The sequence below is a fragment of the Eubalaena glacialis genome, chromosome Y (assembly GCF_028564815.1).
Source record: "Eubalaena glacialis isolate mEubGla1 chromosome Y, mEubGla1.1.hap2.+ XY, whole genome shotgun sequence".
NCBI lineage: Eukaryota > Metazoa > Chordata > Mammalia > Artiodactyla > Balaenidae > Eubalaena > Eubalaena glacialis.
The window spans coordinates 5,209,071-5,236,521 of NC_083737.1; the positions used below are offsets into that span (position 1 = coordinate 5,209,071).

Consider the following 27,451-nt stretch of genomic DNA (forward strand, 5'->3'; position numbering starts at 1 on the left):
CAAGCTAAATGAGTTCCCCATCATCTCTTCTGAATTAGGAAAAAGCTATGTACCCCACATGTACTCATGTATGCATGAGCTTTTTAGGGCTTCCTTAACAGACTCCCACAAACTGGGCGGCTTAAACAAGAAATGTTTATTTTCTCCCAGTTCCAGAGTCTGCAAGTCCAAGGCCAAGGTGTTGGCTGCACTCCCTCTGAAGATTATAGGGGGCTCCAGGTCTCTCTCCCAGCTTCTGGTAGTTCCTTGGCTTGGAGCTTCACTCCAAGCCACTTACAACCTGCTCCCTGCGTGTGTGTCTGTGTCCAAATTTCCCCTCTTGTGAGGACACCACTTGTATTACATTAGAAGCCACCCTCCTCCAGGGTGACCACATCTTAACTAATCATCTTAACTTGATCACCTCTGCACCGACCCTATTTCCAAATAAGGTCCCATTCCAAGATCCCAGGGGTTGGGATACCAGCATATGAATCTGAGAGGGGCCACGATTCAACCCAAAACAATATGTTAATACAGTGTGGGGTGTGTGTGTGTGAGAGAGAGGGAGAGAGAGGTTTGCTTTTCCAATGTTAAAAGTCGGAGGTGAGTCAGCATCCTACAACTGGAAAACCTTGCACATGGTGGTTTATAGTTGGAAAAAAGGGTGTTTAAAAAGTAGAATTAATTTACAATGTTTTGTTAGTTTCAGGTGTACAGCAAAGTGATTCAGTAATATATATATACACACACACATATATTTTTTTTCAGATTCTTTTCCATTATAAGTCATTACAAGATATTGAGTAGAGTTCCCTGTGCTACACAGTGGGTCCTTGTTGATTATCTATTTTATATATAGACTGTGTGTATGTTAATCTCCAAATCCTAATTTATCCCCCGTGGCCACCTTTCCCCTTTGGTAACCATAAGTTTGTTTTCTATGTCTGTCAGTCTATTTCTGTTTTGTAAATAAGTTCATTTGTATTGCTTTTTTCAGATTCCACATATAAGTGCTATCATACAATATTTGCCTTTCTCTGTCTGACTTACTTCACTCAGTATGATCATCTCTAGGTCCATCCATGTTGCTGCCAATGGAATTATTTCATTCTTTTTTTATGGCTGAGTAATATTCCATTGTATATATGCACCACATCTTCTTTATCCATTCCTCTGTCGATGGACACTTAGGTTGCTTCCGTATCTTGGCTACCGTAAATAGTGCTGCAATGAACACTGGGGTGCACGTATCTTTTCAAATTAGCGTTTTCATCTTTTCTGGATATATGCCCAGGAGTGGGATTGCTGGATCATATGGTAGTTCTATTTTTCGTTTTTTAAGGAACTTCCATATTGTTCTCCATGGTCGCTGCACCAATTTACATTCCCACCAGCAGTGCAGGAGGCTTAAGGGTGTCCGAGGATATCCGAGGATGTCCGTCCACGGAGCACCAGACACATCCGTGCTCCCAGGAGGCAGGTGTTGCTTTGAACACTATACACAATGCTCTCATTTCCTTATTTTAAGACCTTCGAGATTGGGGCTTCCCTGGTGACGCAGTGGTTGAGAGTCTGCCTGCCAATGCAGAGGACACAGGTTCGAGCCCTGGTCTGGGAAGATCCCACATGCCGCGGAGCAGCTGGGCCCGTGAGCCACAACTACTGAGCCTGCGCGTCTGGAGCCTGTGCTCCGCAACAAGAGAGGCCGCGACAGTGAGAGGCCCGCGCACCGCCATGAAGAGTGGCCCCCGCTCGCGGCAACTAGAGAAAGCCCTCGCACAGAAACGAAGACCCAACACAGCCAAAAATAAATAAATAAATAAATTAAAAAAAAAAACAAAGATCACGGTCCTTAAAATGATATATTTAAAAAAAAATAAAAAAAGACCTTGGAGATTGCAGCTAATTGTGACTTTTCTCCTGTTTTCAGCTTGGAAAAAATGTCCTCCGGGTGGTCCTGGTGATGCCTTAAAGAGAGGCTTCCCGAGAGATCATTACTCACATACTTTAATTTCAACGACATTGAACACTAACCATATTTTCCTCTTGTCATCGGGGGGACGTTTATCCCGCTGTTCTCTAACTATATGTTTCTTTATGTGTTCAAAATCCATCTTGTTCCACATGGTACTGAGGAGACCATTTCTTCCTTTGGAAGGTGACAGATGCCCCTCTGGTTCTCAAACAACTGCTGGGTCCATCGGAGCTGGGGGGGGGCGGGGAACCATCTCAGCCATAAGCCTCCAAGGCCATGCGCCCAAAGGATGCACAACGGAGTAGAAAGGGATTTCCTGGATACATGCAAAGCTACGTAGCTTCAGGACTGTTTGACCCTTTCACCACTGTCTCATGGTTATACATGCAAAATATAGAAAAGAGAACACCACCAACAAGGCCGATTTTATTTTTCTCTTACATGTATTTTAAATGATGAAAAGTTGCCCATGACAGTTACAGAAAATGGATGGAGTTACCTTTAAAAATGCTTAAGTTCCATTTATGTACATCTGTGTGTAAATCTGTGTGTAGACATACACACACTTTTTAACAAGAGTTAAATTAAACTCCCCACTAAAACTCATATATGGGAAATGAGTAGTGGGCATCCTCACTTATGGGGAAGCTCAACAAGATTTGGGAAAAGTCCTAGGATATTCATATTAAAATAGGAAATACAAGCTGTGTTCAAATGGCTCAAATCTTTGTAAATCCAGGCCGGAAGTCATGCAATTCTGAGACATCTAATCAGGATCTTTAGTTTTAAGTTCTTTTCCATTTTGGGGAAGCTCTTTCAAACGCTTTCTGCTTTCAACTTCTCTTCGGAGACCTAGCTCTCAATCCTTAAGGGTGTGCACAAAGCATGCATATTTGGAATTTTAATGTGTCCTCTTTATGAGATCCAGATTCTAGTGACTGGCTTCCTCTTTGGTTCTAATATTTAAACTCTAAAATTCTATCAGCATTAATCTCAGTTGAATCAAACTATACTAATCTGCCCAAACCATCCTTTTTCCTCTCCCCTAAAGTATTACTAAAATAGAAGCAAACAGCTAGTATACGTTTTAGATGTTTGAGGATAGAAGATTATCTAGTCCAGTAAAAAGAAAAGTATAAATCAAGGAAAGCACTGCCATCGCCTTAAGAACTGGTTCCCACAGAGGATCAAAGACCAAAAATAATACGAAAAGCCTCAACATCTGCAAATCTCTATTTCTACCCCACGTTCTCCAAAAAAATGTAGAAACTGTACTATTTCACAGGAAAAAGCACCCCATGATCACTTCGCCGAGACGGTTTCCATCAGCGATTTTGCACTTAAATTTCCCAAATCCAGCCTCATCCTCTGCAGGTGACAATACTTTTGTGAGCTGAAATAATGTTCAAATTATGCCGTTAGTGTCGGAAATCACTCATTCCCGATTCACGGGCGGTGATGAACGGGTCTGGATTCCTGACATAACTAAGGAACTTACAGCATCAGTCAAGCTTCTTACCCCAGCTTGTTGGAAACCCAAACAGCAGTCTGTCTCTATCTTTTAGAAGTCGATGGCATTCCCGCCCAAGACCCCGGTGCCATTCTGCTGCCCCTGTGCTTCGTGACCATGTCGATGGCCTGGGGTCACACCAGGAGGTAGTTTCGGAGCTCATTCCAGAGCTGGAACCTCTGTCCGGATTCACGATGGAACCAACAGATCACGCAATCTTTTTACAACCCAAGGTCCAGCTGTCTACCTTATCACGATCGAGGTGTCTGAGGAATTAGGAGTTCTTGGTTAGGTAGCACGTCTATTGCAAACAGGAGAGAAAACCCTTCAGGGCAGCTGCTTAAGCCAAGAAGGAAAGGAACTTTGCACGGGAGTGATGAAGGCGGTTCTTGTCTGGGTGGAGCTTTTCTCAAAGCAAAGGGTGGATTTTGAAGGCCTCAGATGTTTTCTGGTTCTGTAAGGAAAGATTGGATGCAAGATGTCATAGCCAGGAAAAAAAGAAAAAAACTCTATGGATTGATCTTAAAGCACTGGTATCTTTTTTACTGCTTTCTATTTGTTCAGGGTTTCGAACATTTTAAATGAATCGAGTAACTCTATCTTTTGGGTGACAACTCATACTTGTAGAAACCCCTTTGGGGGATGCGGCCGAATTAGTCTTCATAACCTCTAAACTGGGAGTCACTATTACGTCCATTTGACAAAGTAAAGGCAAAGTGTGATGTTCACACGGTCCCCTTGAGCGAATAGACATCTGTCGCCCCCATAGAGGCCTCCATCTCCATCACTGTCTCTACAAGATGCACAAGCTCCAGGACTGGGTTGCATACAGACGCACAGGTCGTGCACGGCTCCTAATCCCTGCAGAGCTGGCCAGTGTACGTGCCCGCCATCCTTCGGGAAAGAGTGGGCATCCCTGGCCCTACTCAGGGATGCTAGCCAGCCAGGCAGCATCAGCACCATACCGTAGAGGGAATGTCAAGCTGCCGTATTTCTTAGACGGTTTACGGGTTTTGCACCCAGCAAGGATCAGTCCTTCCCACTGTGGGAGGGGTGCCCGAATGATGTCACAGCATGTCTTAACTCTCTGAGCTCGTTAACTTTCACAGAAAGGCAGCCAAATTCGGTCCTTCGTGGACCTGGTGAAGTTATCATTAAAGTATAATTGAGGAAGTAGACAGAATTTTTTTTTTTGGAGTATAGTTGCTTTATAATATTGTGTTAGTCTCTACTGTACAGCAAAGTGAATCAGCTAGACGTGTATTTTATCTAGTCCCGAAAAAGGCAGGAGAGAGCGTCAAGACAGGACACTGCTTTAACCAAAAAGGGCTTCCGCCTCAGATAAACGGGAAGGGCATGATCCCCAAAAAACAAAAACTGCCCCTGCTTCAGAAATTCAAATAGGGGGAGGTGAGTGGACACCAAGTTGTAACAGGTGCCAGAAAACTCAGGATATGTCGTAATAATCGAATGCAGTGTTTTTTTAAAAAAAATCATAATGAATGCCCAGAAAAGCCCACCTGAGCATAGTATCAAAATGTGAAATAAACGCGGGATCCAGTCTTGCATTTGTATGTGAGGCCTCACTTGCCTCTGGCTGCAGTAAAACTTTATTGACATAAACAGGCAGCAAGCCTGCAGGCTGTAGTTTGCCAGTTTGTTATTTTTTTAAAAATATGGCACTAAAATAGTATTTATCTTGGTGACTTCACTTGTTGGGGCTCCCTCCACCCCCTTACATTTGTGCCTGAGATGATGCCTCACTTTCCTTGCCCACTTTCAGCCCTGAGCTCCCGGGGTCACAAGTGCTTACAGAGTTTGGCCAAAGATGCAAGCGAAATTAACACAGAGTGTCTCTGTAATGATAAGGCATGTTGCCCAGAAAGTAACGTTGTTCTTCATAAACTGTTTCCCGCCCCCCCCCCCACCCCCGGCCCCCCAAACTTTCAGGGTCAGGCATTGTGTACACCAAGGCTCGCCCCGGCCAGGGGGTTGCTCAGTACCACCCATCCACCAGCAGAGGGAGGCCAAGGGTAGGTTTTGGGATTTTGAAGTCACCCAAATCCTTAAAAAAATACTCCTGGAATAGGCTTCTGTTTCATAGCTTCCTTCCTGGAGGTGGAGGCCCCCTGGCAAAACACAGACAGATTCAGACATGGTTGGTCTCAGGACCAAACCTTGAGAGACCCCGAGTTAACATCTGAGCTGTTGTTTCTGCAATACAGCATCCCTCTCTCCACCCACCCCCCGCCCATCTTGCCTTTAGCGATGTCTTTAGGGCATTCATGATCAGCAGACAGAATCTCTGAGTCCAAGGACGGCAACCCACCCGGGCGTGTGATTCTTCAAACCCGGAAGCCTGGACCCAAAGGTGAAGCAGAAAGTCCCAGCACGCCCCCAGCCCTGGCCCCAACCCATTTCCCTGGAGTCTGTGCACCTTTCGACAGAAAGGTTTGCAATTTAGTCCTTCTGTGGTTCTCTTTTGGGAGAAGGGTCCAAAAACTGCAGACTCCACCCAAATATCTTTCCCGACTCCCTTGTGATTGAAAGTTCACTGAAAACAAAAGCAAGTTACTTATGTAAGGTCTGTGGCAGTAAAACCAAATCTTACAGATGAGAAAACCTTAAAAAATTAATAAAAGTGTAAGCATCTTTTCAAAAGCATCTCTCAGGTCCCCCGTGTGTCCGTAATAAAGTCCCAGCTTTAAAATCCCTTCATTATGCAAGGGGGTCTATATTGGACTTTATCAGAAATAACATTACCAGCGAAGGACCCCAGAAAGTATTTTTTAATTCAAAACATGCTATCATTTATTGAGTGTGACACTTGAACACAGCTCACACAGATGCATCGCGGGTGACTGCTTTCAACTCTATGTGCAATATTTTTAAACCCACTGCCTTATTAAACAAAAGCAGACAGAAAACCTTTTCCTCACGAAATCAAAGTATGTATTTTGCATGAACTTTTTTGATAGATTGTATTCAAGAGGATTTAGCCCTTCATCATAAGTTAAATAAATTAACTAACATATATTTGTCAAAGAATTTTATAACATAATATAGCCAATATTCTGTAATACCTGTAAATGGAGTATAACGGTTAAAACTTGTGAAACACTATATTGTACACCTGTAACATATAATATTGTACAGCAAATATGCTTCAATTAAAAAAATGTATAACAAGAAGAGATCTTAAAAGCCATCATTTAGGTGTGGCTTCAAATCAGCTCTCAAGGCCTATATTAAAAAAAACAAAACAAAACTACTTTAAGGAGTTTTTGAAAAGTAATAAATTCTAAATAAAATGAAACATTTTTCATTTTAAGAACAAATTTCCTAGATACATATGATTCGTGTGAAGATGTGCCAGTGTGTCTATTGGACGTAAGTTGTTTTGGCTGTTATTTTATTAAAATAATTTTTTAAGTGAAGTATAGTCGATGTACAATATTATATTAGTTTCATGCATGCAACATAGCGATTCAACATTTTTATAGATTGTATTCCATTAAAGTTATTATAAAATCTTGGCTCCATTCCCTGTGCTATACAACATATCCTTGTTGCTTATTTATTTTATACACAGCAGTTTGTTCCTCTTAATCCCTTTGCCCCATCTTGCCCCTCCCTGCTTCCCGCTTCCCTCTCCCCACTGGGAACTGCTAGTTTGTTCTCTGAATCTGTAAGTCTGCTTCTGTTTTGTTACATTTATTCATATATTTATCAGGCTTTATACTTAGGGAAGATAAAATTGGGAGGGAAACTTGCCATTTGCCCTGCAACAATTCCTCCTCCTGTTGTACTGGAAATAGCTGGCCGTTGCCCCCACCAGGGTCACCAGCACCCCGCACACGACAGGAGACACGATTTTTGCTATCCTGTTGCCTGTGGGAATCCAGAAAAGCAAGATGGTCTAAGAAAAACACAGCCAGCGGGAACACCGCTGATTGTAAATAACTCTGCAATCACATCCCTGGCCCTCCCCACCCTCCTATTCACGGGGAAATGATGGAATTCACACAAGAAGCCGGAGGAAGTGATTCTGCTTTCACCCGAGGGGAGCTTACCAACCAGTCTTATAGAACTGGGGCATCCAACAGTTTTGGGCAGAAGATAGGCTTGATATGTTTTTTCATGTATTGGTGAATTTGGATGAATCTGTAGCTTTGGGGACATAGAATGTTTACTCATGCAAAAAAATTTTTTTAACCAAAAAGTGCCCTGATAGCCCGATGCTCAAATCATGCTGGGGCTCTGAACACAACCATATAGCAAACATCAATGCTTTAAGGGAAGCTTAGGTTTTCCTGCACAAAATCCAAGGTATGGAACCTTGATGTGACAAAAATCAACACGTCCCCAGAAGAACAAATTGTTGCTTCCATCTAAAATAACCACCCATGTCCTACGTGAGATCCAGGCAAGTGCCCAGCGTGTCGTAGGTGACGGATGAATGGCCACGCCGTGGATGTGGCTCCCGTGATGCTTGGAAGAGCGTTACCACGGCACCCAGGGATCTATCCCTCCTTCGTGCTGCTGTCTCACGCTGTCCCCTGCTGGACCCCGCTCTCCAGGGCTCCCCACCCCACGTCCACACCCTCTACCATGTGACTTGGTGGCATGGGAAGGGGGGGGATGGTCCAGGTCATCATCCTCAGAATTGGGTCTTCAGCCAATAGAACCGGCAGACATGAAGCTGTGATGCTTCTTATCCTGGTCATGCTTCTCTTTATTCTCTGGTACCATGTCTGGCTGCCTTGTGGCCCAGCCTGGCCTCGCCTCTTGGACGGATGTGGCCTGGTTTTAGCCCAATTGCGACTCACATAATCATAATCAATGGTGGTTGTTTAAAATCACTATGTTTGGGGCTCTTTTGTTACATAGCACTGCTAACTGATACACCTCTTTCCTCTCTGCCACCCCATACAAATCAACCACGTGATATCAATGGTGACTACCAAATGGTCCTCCAGGCTGACCTCTTATCCCCACGTCCACTGTCTCTACAACATCCCTTTTAGTCTGGGAACTAAGTGGGTCTTAACACTGATCTCCCTGACCTTCGCTGGCACTTTGATCCATGCATCACATAGGTATAAATAGGGGCAGGCTTTTTCCCGTGAAGCATGTATAAAGTGCAGACGTGCCCGTGGGGTCGCCTGGCCAGTCACCAGTGTTACCACCTGCCCATCACACTCCACACCCTGGCCCCATAAACTACTGTTGTTCCTGGGGGTGTACCCAGCCCGACCTAGCACAGCACCTACCTCTCCCGTCCTGGCTGCCTCTCACCCATCCTTTAGACCTGGCCTTGGAGATGGTCCCCTCAAGGAGCATCCTTACCCACCTCCATTCTGCCCCAGTCTAGGATGCGTCCCTCTGTCCTGCCGTGGACCCCATCAAACCATGTGTCAGACCTGGATTCTTGCCCTGAGATGCACCCCTCCTGCCCCACCTCCTGCCCACGAGAAGAAAAGCATCCATGGACTTCTCCAGAATGTCCATACACCCGGCAAATAGCAGTACTGAGACTCGGCATGGGGACAGGGTCTTAAGGTTGGAAAGGCACCTCAATACCTTTCTTCTTCCCAAAGCCTTGGGGTCAGCTGGGCGGATTCACTGTCACCCTCTGCCTAAATGCCAGATCACCAAGAGGCTGGACCCCATCCTCCCAGTGGCACACAACAAAAGCCCACCATCCGGACTCCAGCCTCCACTGCTGGACCTGTGATGGAGCTGGCAGTGCCCTCTGGGGGTTCTCCATGGCTGAATGCCACGACTTCCCCTCTCCTCTCCCTTTTGGCTTCCGGTCAGTAGTGGTCAATGAAAGGGACACCATCGGTGGCCCAGCGGCAGGTCCACGAACCCCAGCCCTGCTCTCAGAGCTCCGAGGCATCTTCCAGCCTGAGGACAGTCCTTGCCCTCCTTCTCTGACCCCCACAGGATGGACCCCTCCCTGAAGGACAGACATGTGTGTTCAGGAGCTTCCAGACGAGCATGGGAACCGCAGGTGCTCCCTGAACACCCTCAGGCTGAAATAATTACACGTCTACCCCACTTCATCCCACAGTGATGTGGAGAGCTCGCTCCTGGGAAAGGTGGGGTGCCCCGCCCCCGTGTGTTACCTTGTAGGTTGCCGTACGAGGGATAGCCATCTCCACCTGGAAGGGGACAAGCACATGGTCATTCATTTATTCAGAAGAGCTGGTGGGGCTGCCTTCTGCTGCCAGCGCCATGAAAATGATAGGGACCTGGCCACGAGCAGAGCAGACCAAACCTCTGCTCTCACGGAGCTGACCTCCCAGCGGGGAGGTGGGGACACACAGAGCTAGGAAGGGGAGACGCAGGCGTTACAGCTAAGGGGGGAGCGGGACCAATGGAGGTGGAGGGGGCGTGGCTCTCAGCTCATGGCTCAGGGAATACCACACATATGTGCACACACATGCAGCACACCCCCCCCAAATATACACATGCACACACAAGTGCCCATACTCGCGGATGCACACACGTGCGACACACGAGCACACATACGGATGCACACACGTGTGACACACAAGCACCTGTCCACGTGTATATATGTGCACACACGCGTACACCCATACACACATAGGCACCCAACACACACATATACACATGCAGCCATGCACGCAGGCATCACATGCATTGTGCCCATGTGGACATGGGCACACATGTATGCGTGTCTCCACACAGATGTGCGTGGTACACATCCACATGTGTACCTGTGAACACACAAGAGCCACACTCGTACATACACACGCACACATCCATCCTCACGTACACGCACGCAGTGCACACACGTGCACGTGTATTTCACATGCATACGCATGCGTGCACGGACACAACACACAGGCACACACGTGCACATGGGAACACATGTCCACATGTATAAACACAGGAACCCATGTGCGCGCCCAGCCACGTGCACACGCAATGCACGCATGCAAGGGCACGCACACGTGCATACACACACGTGCAAGCACAGTAACACGTGTAAGCAGGCCTCCAATTCTTGAAAGGATTTCAATGTGCAGCCCAGGCAAAGCCCTCCCCAGGTTTGGCGACCGGTGAGGGCACAGATTAGCAACCCAGGTGGTCAGGGAGCTTCCATGCAGGCCCCATAGGGCATGCTGCCCAGCAGCGCCCACACGGGGTTTAGTTCTTCAGAAGGAGAATTTCTCCTCATGCAGCTTTTAAGGAAGAACTCCTTTACCATAATTACTCCCATGGTCGCTGGGTCTGTAGCGCCCTCCTCCTGCAGGACAGAAAGGCCATGTGAAGAGGAAGGAAATCCCGGCGACATCTCCAAAGGAAGCGCCGACGAGAAAGCCAAGATCCTGAAGCAGAGGCTGTGACATCCCGCAAAGACCCCACCTGCTTCTCCCCAAGCCAATGGAAGGGACACGGTCACCCCAGGGCATCCCCTGAGCACACAGCGACAGGGCTGGGCTCGCCCTGCAAATCCAGCGGGTCTGCTAACAGCAGGTCCAAACCCACTTCCTGGGCCAACCAGTGAAAACCGCAGCCCCCGAGGCCAGGGAAGCGTCTCCCACAGAAACACAGACAACAAAGTCACCTCAGCTAGTAAGAAATAAAGGAGATTTCCCTACACCTTCTTGTGTCCGGACAGCATTTTCTTTTTTGACCACTTGCGGGATCTTAGCTCCCCGACCAGGGATTGAACCTGCGCCCCCTGTACTGGGAGCACGGAGTCCTAACCACTGGACCGCCAGGGAAGTCCCCGGAGAGCAATTTTTAAAGACAGATTTGAGATGAAAACAAAATGCTTGGTGCGAAGGTGGTTCATTTTGAAGCGAAATAGTCTATGTGGGTACGATTTAAATATTGAGAGGTCATTTAATAAAGGCCCCTTCCAAGTGGAGACAAGCTGTGATGGCCTGAATTGTGTCCCCATAAAATTAATGTGTTGACGTCTTGATCCCGAAAACCTCAGGATGCGGCTGGATTTGGAGATGGAGTCTTTAAGGAGATGATTAAAGTAAAATGGGGTCATGAGGGGGGTCCTGATCCCATAGGACTGGTGTCCTTATAAGAAGAGGAGATCTGGACACAGACACACACAGAGGGACGACCCTGTGAGGACACAGGGAGGAGATAGCCGTCTACACAGCAAGGAGAGAGGCCTCAGGAGGGACCAGCCCTGCCCACACCTGGATCTCACATTCCAGCCTCCAGGACGGGGAGAGATACACGTCTGCTGTTTAAGCTGCTCTGTCTGGGGTATTTGGCTACGGCCGCCGGGGCTCACTCATACAGTGGTTATTAGAGAAACCAACCGGCCATTGAAAGCCAGCCCTTAAAAAGGGCTGATGAGTAAAGTGTTTTCTCCACTTTTCGAGGAGGGGACACAGTCATTGGGCAACCCCTTCCCCGCTGCACAAGGTCAGCCCCGGCCCTTCTGCATTCTTCACAAGGAAAGGTCACCCCAAACACGTGTTGCCACCTGCAGGGAGAAGCTGAGTGACTTCCTGCCCTGAATGACCCAAACCCTGGTGCTAAGCTCAGAGGTGGCTCACAGCCTCACCCAGCTGGGAGCCAGAGAACAGGGGTGCAGACATGTACAGAAGCAGGTGGTCTTTCTAAGAGCCTGATGTGAAAATCAGCCTGGCAGCCCCCCAACCTCCGCTGTGGCCCCTATTTGTGAAACAAATAGGAGTTTCAACCAAAAAGATAGTTGGTCAACTCACTGAAGATGCTCAAAACCCTTAACACATGGCAAACACAGAAAACAATAATGCTTTCAATCAATCTATAGATTGATTTGAGGGTGAAGGGGGTCAGAAGGTACAAACTTCCAGTTATAAAATAATTAAGTCCTGAGGATGTAATGTCCAGCATGGTGACTACAGTTAATAATATCGTATTGTGGGACTTCCCTGGTGGTGCAGTGATTAAGAATCCACCTGCCAATGCAGGGGACACGGGTTCGAGCCCTGGTCCAGGAAGATCCCACATGCTGCAGAGCAGCTAAGCCCGTGCGCCACAACTACTGAGCCCGCGCTCTAGAGCCCGCGAGCCACAACTACTGAGCCTATGTGCCACAAGTACTGAAGCCCGTGCACCTAGAGCCTGTGCTCAGCAACAAGAGAAGCCACTGCAATGAGAAGCCCACGCACCCCAATGAAGAGTAGCCCCCGCTCGCCGCAACTAGAGAAAGCCCGCGTGCAGCAACGAAGACCCAATGCAGCCGAAAACAAATAAATAAATAAATTAATTAGAAAAAATAATATCGTGTTGCATATTTGAAAGTTGCTAAGACAGCAGATCTTAAAAGTTCTCATCACAAGAAAAAAATTTGGAGCTCTGGTAATGGATGTTAACCAGACATATTGTGGTGATCATTTCGCAATAGATACAAATATCAAATTACTATGTTGTACACCTGAAACTAATAGAGTGTTTTATGTCAATTCTATCTCAATTTAGAAACGTGAATCCAAAGCATTCTGTTTTCCCGGCTGTGACATCTTGCCCCCAGTCTTCCCTTACAGAACCAGAGACCATCTGAAGATTTCAAGATCCACCCACCACTTTGAGAAAAGCTGATGTAGACAAGAACCCCGTTTATTGCTCCTGTGGAACGTTCCTTTCATTCTTGGTGTCCCCAGAAAGAATCTCCAATTCATTGGCTGTTCTGTCCCTGACGACGCTTGTGGCCTGTTGCTCTGTGTCTTTTTACCTGGACAAAGGTGCGTGGGGCAGCACCTGGAGGGCAGGGCAAGGCCCAGCAGATGGTCAGCAGAAAGGGCTCAGAAGATCAACGCCAGCACAGAGGCATCCAGCACCCAAGACCCCAGGAGGAAGGCACGGGAGCCCCGGAAATGCCAGCCTAGCCTCACCACCCACGCGGGCCCTGGTGCTGGACGTACCGTGCGTGCTTCCGTGGCCGTCATGACTGGGGGGGTAGCTGCCACCGCCTCCTGCAGGAGAGAAGCTGGATTTGAGGAACATTCTGGACGCGGAGCTTGGGTTCCAACAGGCATCCACCTGGGGTGTTGGCCATGGCACCAAAGCCGGGCCCAAGACTCACCCCAAAGACAGCCCCACGTGATGGCAAAGCAGGGGCCACCAGGGGATGCCCACAGGAGTGCCCGCACCGCCCGCCAAAGTCAGGTCTCCTGGGTGGGGAAACCCATGCCACACGGAGCCCTTTAGAAAGTTCTGTGCCTTCAGAGCACACACATGCCCTCCCCGCAACCAGGGCTCCGAATTAATGCAGGCTTGTCCCCTTCCTGCAGCGACCCAGGTACAGAATCACCTCAGCGAGAAGGACGATCGGGCGGACAAGCCCGATCGTAAACGTTCTTTGTTAGACACTGGGCGCTTTTAATTTTCCCTGATTGTTACTGTAATAACCTTGAAGACAAAGCTATTTCTTGATGGCCTTTAAACACCACGGAAAAGATGGCTGGATGCAACGTGTTTGTCCAGACGAGGAATACGCCCCTGGGAAAGTATCAGGGACAAGTCTCTGGACTCTTCTCAAAGAAAATCACAGCATGAAAGACACGAGAAACTTCACCTACTGGAAAACCAAAGCCCCGTAGGTCACCCTCCGGAGCCTGGCACTGCATGCATCTCTCCCCTGTATGTGCATACGGCCTGCACGTTCACTGATACGGGAAAGAGTCTATGCAGCCGCTCACACTTCAATTATAGAGAAAACCTTACACTCAAAGTTTCATATATACATATATGTATGTGTAAAGATATCTATATACAATATGGATATATTCATATATAATGTTCTATACATACACACATACATAGAGAAGTTTATATGTATATATAGAAAGGCATATAAACATATAAAGATGTATACATATATAAAGATATAGATAGGTACACATATGAAGGTATTTATACACACTCATATAAATATATACATATATAAAGATATATGTACACATATAAAGATGTATCTATACATACATATATAAAGATACATGCATATGTACACATATGAAGCTATACACACACATATACCTACATATAAAAAGGTATATACAAACATAATTTTATAAAATTTTTCTCGTGTTTTTTAAATTTTATACAAGTGTATAAACACATATATTAATATATAAACACAAACATACAGAAAAGTGTTATGCAGGTACAAGTATATAAATATAAAGATATGTATAGAAACATAAACATACACATAAAGGTATATATCTATAAGGATGTATATGTGTGTATATATATAAAGGTACATATATACATAGGTATATGCACATATATAAAGGTACATATATATCAAGATACCTATATATATATATATATAGAGAGAGATATCTTTGTATGTATACATATAAACACGCACATAAATATACATACACATACTTATATAAGGATATATGTAGAAAGGTATATATACACAACTATAACGATGTATAGAGGAGACTAGATCTTAGTTCCCGTCACCAAAAAAAAGAAACGGTAATTATGTAACAGAACAGAGGTGTTAGCTGAGGCAACAGTGGTGATCACACTGCAATGTATAAGTGCATCAAATCATCACACTGTACCCCTTACACTTACAAGATGTTATGTGTCGACTGTATCACAACAAAAATACATTTTAGGAGAGATACATAGAGAGAGACATGCATCTATAAAGGCACGTATAGACACAGCATCTGTATAAAGATAGGACTGCAGACACACGCATACAGAGGCATGTATGTAAGTACGTGTGTAAAGGAATGTACGTACATAGGCACATGTACACACACACATACATGTTCATATGGAGACGATCCCCACTTCTGAAGGGCATCTGTGCCGTGGCCAGTTTGGTCCACCTCGCAAGGCCCCGGAGCGGACAGACGCAGGGACCCGCCGCAATGCGGGGTTGGAGGGGAGGGCCCGCGCGCCACCTTCCACGGGGGGTCACAGATCACAGAAGCCACCGTGTACCTGCGGACGGCCTGGGCCTGGGCGGGTGGCGGCCGGCATCTAGGTCCCTGTCGCTCAGGGAAACTGTGGACAGAGCGCAGGGCCCTCGCAGCCCGCCCTCCGGGGAGCCCTCTGCACACCCAGGCCTGTGAGCGTGAGGGGGGCACGGGGGGCACTGGGGCCAAACGCCAGAGGTCCTGGCTGCCGTGGTTCCTGCCTGCGGGCGGTGTGCGGGGACCCGGCAGCCTGGGAAGGGCCGCCGGTGAGACAGACCCCCTCCGACTGCAGAGCTTAGAGGGAACACTGCCTGGGGGGGAAAGAGGCCCGGCTCTTCATCCCTCGGACCCCCCAGGTCTGCCTTCCCCTGGATGGGGCCCCTGCTTCCGTACCGCCCATTCGCTCCCCCGTCCCCCTTGCTGCGTGGTTGGCACAGTCCGTTTGGTGCCCAGAACCAGGCTCGGCCCATAGCAAGCGCTCAAGGAAATGCTTTCCGAGTCCTCAGCGCAAGCTAAGCTGCCGTCCTCAAAAGGGGTCCGTCCCGGTGGGCTGCTACAAACCTGCCGGGGATGCTATCCTGTCCCTCGCGCCCACCTGGGCAGCCTACTGCGGCCCCGTTGCACAGCCCGCACAGCGGACCGGGCCCCGGGACTTGCCCCCAGTCCCAGGAGGGCCTTGATGTCCCAGCCGGGAGCATGGGGCCCGGCTCCAGGCTCTGTCCCCTCTCCCCGCCCCGCGGCCTCCCCATCCAGGCCTGCCTCGGGAAGAGCGGGGTGGTAGCTACAGATGACAGCAAACTCCCTCCTGCGGGCCCTTCTCCGGGGACCCCAACCTGCTACTTCCACCCCACTAGCCTCAAGCAAGATTTACAAAGAGGATGCAGAGGGCGACACTGTGATTTTAATCAGAAATGTACATATTTGGTTTTCCTCCCTAATCCAAACACAGAGCCCCTTGGAATTTCCTAAATGATAGGAATGGTAAAGGGGTCTTTTGTGAAGTGACAAAAGAGATAAAGGTGTCTTTTGTTATTCAGAACAAGCCCCTTCAAACCACACCTGAGTTTATGTTAATGAGGTGACTTTTGGAAAGCCCTGGAGGATGCTGGTCGCCAGGGCAACCAACCAGTGATTGGAGGGTTGGGACTTCCAGCCTCACCCCTGTCTGGTGGCCCAGGAGTTCATCAGTCAGGCTCACAGGACAGAGCCTCCGTAAAAACCCAGGAGACAGGGTTTGGAGAGCTTCTGAATGAGTGAATTTATCTACACGGTGGAAGGCAGTGCACCCCAACTCCAGAAGCTCCTACACTTGGGACCCCCTCGCCCTGTGTCTCTTCATCTGGCTGTTCATCTGTGTCGTTTATCATATCCTTTATGTGAAATAAAATTCAGGTTCTATGGCAGGGCAAGAAAAATTTAAACATAAGAAATTTTCTCTTCCCTTTGGCCTCCTCCCTTCCCCCCCGCCCGCCCCGCTGTGCATCGTGTACCTGCCTTAGGCGTTGGTCGGACCTCCCCCATCAGCAGGAATATCTGCTAAGCCATAAACAGCAGCATTCTCCCAGCACCCACAGGACGACTCCTAAAAAGATGACATTCCTTACGGATCTTGTGAGGGGCCACGATGACGCTTAGACCTGGACTGTGTAAACTGTCACTAGTACATGCTGTGATGTCCAGCCCTCTGTCTCAAAAAACTTATAGAAGTGGGCCTTGACTTCTAAACGGGGCGGAACAGTTCTCAGACTTTTCTGAGATGCTCTACCTGGGTTACAATCCTCAAATCTGGCTCGAATAAAATTTTCCATGTCTTTCTGAGATCGACTAATTTTTTGTCAACACTTATAATAAACTGGTAAATGTCAGTCAGAAACCTAAGTATTTCTCTGAGTTCTGTGAGCTATTTTAACAAAGTAACCGAACCCGAGGCGGGGTCGTGGGAATCTCCGATCTATAGCCAGTGGGTCAGAGACACAGGTGACAAGCTGGGACTTGGGACTGTTGTCTGCAGTGGGGACAGTCCTGTAGGACCGAGCTCTTAACCTGCGGGGTCTGAGGCTAACTCCAGGTAGATGACACCAAAATCGAATTAATCGCTGGGGTGGTTTTGGAAAACACACACGGGACAGACTGCGAGGTTGCCCATTGGAGAAACCCAGATACGATCCCTGTGGTCCTCCAGAATATTCCTGGCCTCCTTCTTACTGAACTTGCTCCTGTCCTGAGCAGATTTTTTAACTTTGTCAAAATAGAATCAAATGTAACATGCAAGGCGTCGGCAAAGCTCATCTGTGGGTTTAGTCACTGCCGTTTCTAAAGCTCTTCTAAGCAGCAAACGTTCAGACCCTCTTCTGGGGATGCTTCTAGGTGAAGTCGGGATGGGCATGGCGATCACAGCCTGGGCTGCGCACTGCGGTCGGGTCACAGAGACAGGTCTGTGTTTCGGAATCAGAATAAACCTCAGGGCTTTTAGGGGTTTGGGGCGAGCCTGGCTGCTGGGTATAAGCCGACCTGTGGGAGATCCGGGTGCCATGGGGGCGTCAGGAGACAGCAGAACCCAAGACGGACGATGGCCAGGCCAGATAGGAAGCTGTGTATTCTGTGAGCTCCTGCGGGTCACAAGCCGCCGCCCTGGGCCCCCTGCCTCCCGCCCCCTGCCTGACTCCACCCACCCATATCCTGCAAACACAGGGGGATCCCAGCCCTCAGGTCTGAGCTGTGCCATTTGCTAATACTTTCCAGATGCCCACAGCCAAGTGCAAAGTTGCAAGATGCGGATGGAAAGGAAAACAGGAGAAGCCCCTCGACCCCGGGCTGGGGCTGGGGGTGGGGTGGGAGCATTTGGGGCTGTACGTGCTGCTGGATGCATGAAATCTATGCGTTTCCTCTCCAGAAGCCAAAGAGATGGCCCCCAAAGATGCACTCGTGAGAGAAGACGGTCCTATTGCCCTGAGGGTCCACCCAGCAAAAGCTGGCACCACCGTAACCCACCATCCCCGCTTTGCAAGCCTGACGTCCCCAGGTCTCCTTTCCTTCCTGCTCGGAGTTCAAATGCCCCTCTGGCCTCTGGAAACTTGTTGAAGGCCCTGCTACTTGCGGCCACCATGAGATCCAAGGGGATTGTCTCATGATGTGTGAGACCCCTAATGGCTCTTCCTCTCCCTGTCTGCTCCCTGCAGAAGTGACTCGGTCCGTCTCCAAGAAACCCACGTGGAGACGCAGCCCTCCCTCCAGGGTATAAATCATGCTGCTGGGGGTTATGAAAAGTGTAAGATGCAGAAGGCAGGCAGGGGTCCTTCTGCCTTCTCTCAGCAAGGATCACCCCCTCGGCGAAGCCTTCCCAGAGCCGTGGGGAACCCCAAGGAAGGGGTGTCCCTTGTGTGTCCTGCCACCCAATACATGTGTGAAGCAGAAGACAGGGCAGCATCTTCAACAAGATCAGATGAAGCCTCTGGAGAGCTCAAGGGATCTATTTCGTTTAAAGGCATGTCTCAGGACTTCCCTGGTGATCCAGTGGTCAAGACTCTGCGCTGCCAGGGGACACAGGCTCCATCCCTGGTGGGGGAAATGAGATCCCACATGACGCGTGGCCAATAATAATTAATAATAATAATAATAATAATAAAAGGGTGTCTCCTGAAACATCTTGGAGGAGAGAACAGCTTTGTGAGAACCCCTTAGGAACATCTTGCTGGGCGCTGTCAATCAAAGAGCACAGCCTTTTGGAGGCGGGGCCGTTAGACCTTTCAAGCCAACAACACAGTGGAGGGTATGTGTCCTGATGAAGGGGTTTAGGGGTGAGCCCTCCGTCGCCGAAATTAGCTAAGGCATTGCTCATGCAAATGATCTTTACAGGACCTACTGTGTGCCATGCCTGGCTTCTGGCTCTGAAGATGCATCGGTGGAGGAAAGGCAAAAATCCCTGCATGTGTGTGTGTGTGTGTGTGCGCTTTTCATCCTAACTCAAGGAAATAAATTAACCACAGTTGCATGGCATTGCATGTTACAAAGTATAACATGATCTCCTGCTGCAGGGCAAAGGGATACAGAGAAAGGATCACAGTTTAGGATCTAGAGGTCAGGTCTTGGAGACAGAGATGACCCCCCCAAGCTGAAACCTGCAGGGAAGAAATGATGCTTGAATCTCTCTGAAGGTTGTCTGGTTGGGCATAAGCAACGGTGTTTTGCACCCTAGGAATTCAACGTTCGAATAATATCTCAAGAGAATCGGAAACAGGGGAACTCCCCATTGCCACACCAGCTGGAAATGAGGATGCCCATAGAGCTGAGCTTTCCCCAGCACTCATCTGTCGGCACACGTGTCTGCCCAAGCCCTGGAATTCTTGCGATTCTCCCACCACCATGAGCCGGCATCCCTTCCCGAGTGGTCTTCCCCCAGGTGCCTGGATTCCCAACACATCACTCGACCTATGGTGGGAACTCAGGCAACGTGGCCCCAAACGGCTCTTGACAAGGGAAGCAAAACTCAGCGGAACACCCAAAACAGAGCAACCAAGGACAAAGAGAATCCCCTTCCTCCATAGTGACGTGAGATGTCTTTGGGGCGCATTGCATTTTTTTCAGCCCCAAACCAAACCAAACAAAATGCATCCTCCATCAACAGAGGGATTGCTAACAGCAGGTGAACTCCTTGTTAAAGAACCTCTGCATATTTCAAATGCCAACTCGTATTTCACCATTCCAAGACAGAATTCCAAGATGGTCCGTTGCATCCCTCCCAACGCTTCCAGAAGGTGTCTCAACACTCAGGACTCACCTCCACTGTTGTCAGAGCTGCCAGGCTGGGGACGTGGCAGTGGCTTTGGCCTTGGATAGATATCTGTTGGAAAACACCAAGGTGATGTTAGGAAAAGAATGACATCTTCCCGCAATGAACCATTCAGACAATACAAAAGACCGAAATACAAAATGACATTCCGGCTTATTTATATTTGCTGTTTATCGCTTTCGCAGGACCTCTGGTACTCAAAGTCTCCAAAGTTTTAAAAACCATGTTGATTTTGGGGCCCAGAACCTCCTTATTTGGTTCTGAAAGCAAGAAGTTCACGGATTCCTGAAATGAATCTGGCAGACGCTGCCCTGTGAATGTTCCAATGTTTAGCGTTATCGCGAACATCAGGTTGTTTGCAAAAGCCCGTCGTCAGTATTAGGACAAAAGCATCTCACATTTTTGATGACGTGTTACCCTTCCTGCTGTGCGTGTGTACATGCCCTCACTGGAGTTAATCTTAACTTTTGTCACAAATGCCCTTAATCTGTCCTTCAAACTTAGCCCAAGCTTCCTGCCCCAGAGCCTTGGCACAAAACACTGTCTCTGCCAGGATCTCCCATTCCGCCTGCAGGGCCTTTCTTGCACAGCAGAATGTTCCAGAACAGCCTATATTCAAGGGACTGCTCACCACTGCCTTCAATGACTCACCTTTCTTCTCGAGAGACACATACAGGAACTGGGTGAGCCAGGGAGCAAGCATGAAATTTAAGGAGATCTTCTACTCCTGTATTGCCATTTCCATACTTAAGTTCTAATCAAGTCCTTTCCCTTCTTCGTTTGCTGTGTGTGTCGAGTTTGCTGAGTCCCTGTTTTTACATGTTTTATCGTTTCATTATGAATCATTCCAAATGGGTTAGGCAGAAAGCATAGTCACTGAGGCTGATCAGTGTCCAAAACCTCTTAATCAAGACGTGTTCCCCCATAAACAATAAACCATCAGAAGAACTAGCATCTAAGGGAAAGTCAGGCTGATACCAAAAGCCACATAACTCATATCAAATATAAATTCATTATTTGGGGGCACCATTTTAAAGGCATCTCCCCACTGGATTTTAGCAAAGCTTGAAAACAAAGGCCAGAAAGCAACCTTCCTCTAATTTGGAATGTGTCAGCTGCTGGAACCCTGAGTCATAGAGGGACCCCTCCCAAGCGTGAGGCTTGCTACCCACGCCCTGGGGTGGATGAGTCACCCTGGTCCTGGTGACTCATCTTACAGGATGGCCAGCATCTAACATTCTCTGGACCCCGTAGGAGGGAAGCCCATGGGAATACGTTTAACCCGAGATCCCTAAATAGACTGTAGCAAGAAACACTCCCCAGGAGGGATTTCCATTGGCACCTTGTAGAATAACAGCGCTCCTTCGGACAATAGTTTGTTGAAAAGGCTGGGAGGAATTTTTACAAGAAAGGAATCGATGGAGCTGGGATGTTAAAATTGGAGGGGAAAAAAAAAACCAAAGAGGATGAAACCGAGCTCCCCGTGGAGCTCCTGGGCACAAAAGCCTTCCTGTGTCCCCCGTTTCTTGATTACAGGAAATAGGCTTCATTCAGCCCCCATGACCTTCCCTGAGTTCCAACGGGCAGATTCAAGCAGTTGCTAATCAGGGAAGGGAGGGGATGCAGAGACAAGGGAGGAGCCGTGAAGAAACAATAGTGCAGCCTTTGGGGCAGGTCCTGGTTCCCCCTCGAGGGATACACATGACAATACTGTTTGGCAGATATTGAAACCCCCAACAAACGGATGATGTTGACTACTTGATAAAGCATTCTTCATTCCAAAGAGAAGGCCACAGTTTGATAACCTCTGAGAAGCACAGAAACCCATCAGGAGACCACCTGAGCCCAGGTGATGTCTAGATTGAAGGAGTGCAGGCCCTGCAGGCACCCTGGTCCTTCTAGGCAACCCCACCCTCTGAACCATGGCTATAAAACTCCTCACCGAATCCCACCCCAGGTAGGGACACAGTTTTGAGGGCAGGAGCCCTCTGTGTCCCCCTTTGCTGGGCAAAGCAACGAAGCTATTCTTTTCTACTTCACCTGAAACTCTGTCTCTGAGATTCAATTTGGCATCGGTGTACAGAGGCCAAGTTTCGGTATCAAGGATGACAAAGCAGTGACGTAAGCGTCCCTTAACTAACGCAGTTAGTGGCCTGGGCTGCTTTGCAATTAGGTAACAGCTTCGTAGAACCTTACGTCTTACTTTTCGTGACATCTCCCTCACCATGGCCATCGCCACCGCCGAGGAGATGAATTTCCACCCATCTCAAGGCCACACTAAGCTTCCAGGAAGCTTCCGCAGGCCGTCAACTTGGCCAGTGTCACTGGTCACCTATGCCTGGTCAGCTTTTAGGTCTTTAGGGTTTCTGAATTGCTGAGGACTTTATGGGCTATTGGCTAAGATTACCCCCCGCCCCAGCCCCTTTTTTTTTTTAAAAAAGGTGATCTATAGGCGCAGTGTCTGCCAAGCTTTTAAAACAAAGGAGAAACTGAGGATAAATGACCTAAAATGCACAGTGCACGGGAAGTCATTAGGAACCACGGAAACAGCTAGACAAAGACTCGTCCTCCAGCCTGATTAAAATTCCAGCACAATAATGACCACCGTCCCCAAATGCTCAGTATTCTCCAAGCGTCTGAGCAACGAGGAAATAAAATAATGCAATCTGCTCCCCCCGCCCCCGGAAAAGCTAAGCTGGCTCTTACTTCAGAAGCAGCCAGATGAAAACTCGTAGTTAAAAACAAAACAAAAAGAAGCACCTTTCATCAGACTTGTTTTGAAATGAATGAACATTCTTACTTCCACTGTTGTCGGGATTTCCAGGCTGTGGCTGGTAGGGAGGCCTCGGCTTTGGGTAGATATCTGTGGGGAAGACAACATTGCATGTTTGGAAGAGAAAAATGTCCTTCCGTCAGTAGCAGCCTATAAAATAAGAACTAGAGCTTATATTTTATTCACAGTTGCTGCTCACAGACTTACAGATCACCATCGAGCCGCTAAAAATCACTTAGCCGCTAGAAATAAAACCTCAGAACGTAGAACTTAAAGAAAAAACTGCATACACACAGTTACAAGACTAACTGTTTAGCCTTTACATTGTACGCAAAAAAAAAAAAAACCCAAAACTGTTTATTCCTTGAAGATTATTTTGTCTGACATTGCTACGTGATGCCATTTTCCTCTGGTTAGTATCTGTCTCCAAATCTTTACCCAAACATTTACTTTCACTTTGTTTAATAGCATATTAAAGTGCTTTAAGCCCTGTCTTTTAACATAGTCGTTAAATCATTTTACATCTACAGTAATTAACGTTACGTTATTCCTACTATTTTTTTTTTCCTTTCTTTTCTTTTTTAAAATTTCTGGACCTCTACTTAGTTAATCAAGTTTACTTTATTCTTCATTCAATCAAGTTTATTTTATTCTTCATTTAATCCAGCTTATTCTTCATTTTTCTCTATTTAGTTAATCAAGTTTATTCTTCATTCAATCAACTTTATTATTCTTTTCATCAACTTTATTCTTAATTTTCCTCTCCTGGACTAATGTAGGAATTATACACGATCAACCTAAGTGTGTTCATTTGGGTCTATACCCAGGAGTAGAACTGCTGCATCATAGGGAAATTCTATACGTAGCTTTCTGAGCAGCTGCCAGACTGTTTTCCGCTGAGGCTGCACCATTTTCTATCCCCACCAGCAATGCACGAGGGCTCCAATGTCTCCACACCCTCACCGACACTTGGTATCGCCCATATTTTGATTCCAGCAGTCCTAGTAGGAATGACGTCTCACTGTGATTTTGATTTCCAGTTCCCCAAGGGCTAGGCTTTGCTTTAAACACCTGCCCCCCTTTCACACGCTCCACGTCCCTAGAAACACCTTCAGAAAGCTCATCTCAGGGGCACAGCCTCCTTTCTGTGCCGTAGTCACTCACCTGAGCTCGGCTTCTTGGTGGGCTCTGCGGACAAAGAGAGAACGTACATTCAACAGGCATCGAGGATTTACGTGCAGCTCAAAGAAAGAATCGTTAACGCCCTAATGAACCATGAGAATTTCAAGGCACTAACCCAGACATGATATGAACACAAATTCCACTCTGTATTCAGGGGGGGAAAAAAAAAAAGAACAAAAGCATCCTTAAAACCCATGCCCACCAGTCTCCACGGGAGCTGTGCAGAGGTCCAGCTAGGGGAGCAAAGCTTTCCTGAGGTGGTCAGCTCAACTCCTTAGGAAGTGAGTTTCATGCGAGCCTTGCAGGAGGTGAGGGAGCGAGATTTCGGACGCCCGCGGGATGACCGGCTGAGCAAATAGCATCCAGGGCAGGGGTGCGCAGAGCTGGTGCCACACAGGCGTGCAAGGTGACTACACGCCTGCAGAGCAGAGGAAGGGCGGGTGAAGGCCAATCTGGAGAGAAGCTTCCCCCGATTCCAGGACAATGCTTCTCTCACTTTCTTGCACGTGTTTCTTCACGTGACAAACGTTTGCGTTGTGCCTGTTGTTGCCGGGGGTGTGTAAACGGGGTGGTCCACAGCTTCCCAGGTGGCTTCGGTTCCCTGAGGTCGGCACTCACGGACAGGGCATCAGGTGCACAGTACCTGTCTGCCAGGCTCAGTGAGTCTGGGGGTGGAGTGTGGGTGGGCAGACAGGGGCAGCAGGAGGAGGGGGTTTGGGGAAGATGCTCGGAGGGGTGGCACCTGACAAGGGTGAGGGAGGTTGGAGCTGCCCGGGGGCACAGTGGACAGGGTCCTTCCTCTCGGCAGAAAGCCCTCTCTCATTGAGCATCGTGAGCTCAAGGTCCATCCACGTGGTAGCCTGGGTCAGAGCTTCACTCCTTTTCGTGGCTGAGTCATAGCCCACTGTGTGCATGGACCCCAGGCTGTTTCTCCATCCATCTGTCCATGGACATTTGGGTGGCTTCGGCCTTTTGGCGATGATGAATTACGCCGCTATAAACACATATGCGTCTGAGTCTCTCCTTTCAATCCTTCCCTTTCTTCCTAGGAGGGGAACTGCCAGCTCACAGGTTGATGATATTTTTTAACCGATAAAACGCCTCCGATGATTCTGCACCACAGCCCTCAGCTGTGTGTGCCCTACCCTGGGCGTGCTCCTTCTTTATCCATCCCAGACCCTGTGCCAACCACCCAGGCTGAATTTGGGGGGGTACCTCCCAATGCCCCGCAGTGTGGCTGCAACCACTGGCCCTCCTATAACCCTGACCTCGCAGCCCGTCCACTCTGGGAAGGACCGAGCCCTTCACCATTGCAGTCTGATGGGGGAAGCAGTGTGTCAGCCTTGACCTCCATCATTAGGTTTGTCCGCTGTTCTGACAATAATCTCATATCTGCTCTGTCACGGTTACCACTAGCAAAAGCCTCAGTTAGTGGGGAAAACTGGGGAGGGAGCTAGTCTTGCATCATTGGTTGTCATCCTTTTTCTTTTTTTCCTCATCCATTATTTTGTTCTTTCTATTTCTTACATGTCTGCAATTTTTCTGATTACAAAATAATACATAGTAAAAATTCCAACATATCAGAAATGTAAAGACTTAGATAATGAATATCTTTCAAAATGCAATTCTCTAGAGAAGAAATCTTGTTAAAATTTTATTATTCCTAAGGTGTATTTTCGTTTTAAAAAGCAGCTCCTTTGAGAGTACAGAAGTACTAAGTGTTGCCCCCTGGCTCATAATCTCTAGGAAATAGTGGAGAAGAGGTGACAGGCTGCTATAGGAGGTCACTCTGTCCCCTGGTTCTCAAGCTTCTTTTTTTTTTTTTGGTTGTCATCCTTTTTTAAGTTGAGGGGGTCTGGTGATCACGTCCCTTCCTTACTTCTCGGAAAATCCCCCGTAACTGATGTGCGATGAGTGACCTGGGGTTGCCCTGATGACAGAAGAAGCTGATTTCTCTCTGAGTAGACAAGCACTCATCTTTCTTCCCACTGTGCCTGCAGGTCACACCCCTTCCTTCTTCCCCAAGCCCCCCAGGTCTGAACGCTCCTGCCACCCAGCTCGACTGTGGGCCTTAATCCAGACCTTCCTCCCGGGCCCAGGAGATGTACAGTCAGCTTTCCAGCTGGCAAGAAGGTCCAGCTGACCCCAAGGGTAGTGGCCACACACAGGCGGGGTGTAGGGGGGGTCTTCCAAGTCGTAGATGCCCCGCGAGTAGAGGTGAACCACATTTAAGCGAAGGAAAACCCTCCAGCGTATGCTCGGACCCCGGGCTTGGGGAGCCCAGACCTACCAAGACATAAGACCGAGCCCCACAGCTAAGGCAGGACGTGAAGGACCATCTCCCGGTGCTTGTAATCTGGGGTGAAAACCAGAGCTCTCCCTGCCTGGAATTCGGAATCCCCGCCCCAGCCAACCCCAAGCCGCCACAGAGCTGCCACAGGCTGCGAAGCACAGCATCTCCTGGAGAAAGACGGGCACTTACCGGGGTCATTGAGAGCATCGGCCAAATCAAAGTCACCTTGACCTGTGGGGAGACATAGGGCGTTAGGTCACACCGCGATGCGACCGTCAGGGCCCCCTGACACCTGTCACCCCGACCCCCTTGGCCCCGTCTTCCCAGACATCCCCCCTGGTGCAAAGGTCAAGCCCACCACCCACTGTGAGGTCAGCGGAAGACCAAAGTCCCCCTCTCTCTCCACCTCCCCTGTGGTGTGTTTGTCAAACCAACATCTCAGCTTTCCTGGTAGGCTGTGCCCCTCACCAAAGACGCCTCCGAAGAAAGATGACGGCACCCACGTCTTTTTTTTTTTTTTTTAATTGAAGTATAGTTAAGCTACAATATTGTGTTAGTGTCTGCTGTACGCGGAAGTGATTCAGTTACACATATATATTTCTTTTCAGATTCTTTTCCCTTATCGGTTATTACAAGATATTGAATGCAGTTCCCTGTGTTGTACAGTAGGTCCTTGCTAATTATCTATTTTATACACAATAGTTGATATCTGCTAATTCCAAACTCCTAATTTATTCCCCCCTCCCTTTTCCCCTTTGGTAACCGTAAGTTTGTTTGCTATGTCTGTGAGTCTGCTTCTGTTGTGTAAATAAGCTCATTTGTATTATTTTTTAGATTCCACGTATAAGTGACACCATATGGTATTTGTCTTTCTCTGTCTGACTTATTTCACTTAGTATGATCATCTCTAGATCCATCCATGTTGCTGCCAATGGCATCCCCATCTTTTTTTTTTTAATTAGAATTTTTTTTTAAATTATTTTTTTGTCTGCGTTGGTCTTTGTTGCT

General features: G+C 48.0%; 1 protein-coding gene across 1 annotated transcript in view; it reads right to left on the bottom strand.

Moving 5' to 3' along the window:
• Window positions 1–2,489: 2,489 nt before the first annotated feature.
• The window catches only part of LOC133082936 (glycoprotein Xg-like), a 38,949-nt gene continuing 13,987 nt past the window's right edge, over window positions 2,490–27,451 (bottom strand). The window contains exons 5-12 of the mRNA XM_061179619.1: window positions 26,633–26,674; window positions 24,133–24,156; window positions 22,996–23,058; window positions 20,184–20,246; window positions 13,382–13,432; window positions 9,599–9,634; window positions 7,242–7,358; window positions 2,490–3,921 (exon numbers count right to left, since the gene is read on the bottom strand). Of these exons, the coding sequence (XP_061035602.1) occupies window positions 3,905–3,921; window positions 7,242–7,358; window positions 9,599–9,634; window positions 13,382–13,432; window positions 20,184–20,246; window positions 22,996–23,058; window positions 24,133–24,156; window positions 26,633–26,674 (413 nt within the window). The 3' untranslated portion in view covers window positions 2,490–3,904. The remainder of the gene's footprint in view (window positions 3,922–7,241; window positions 7,359–9,598; window positions 9,635–13,381; window positions 13,433–20,183; window positions 20,247–22,995; window positions 23,059–24,132; window positions 24,157–26,632; window positions 26,675–27,451) is intronic.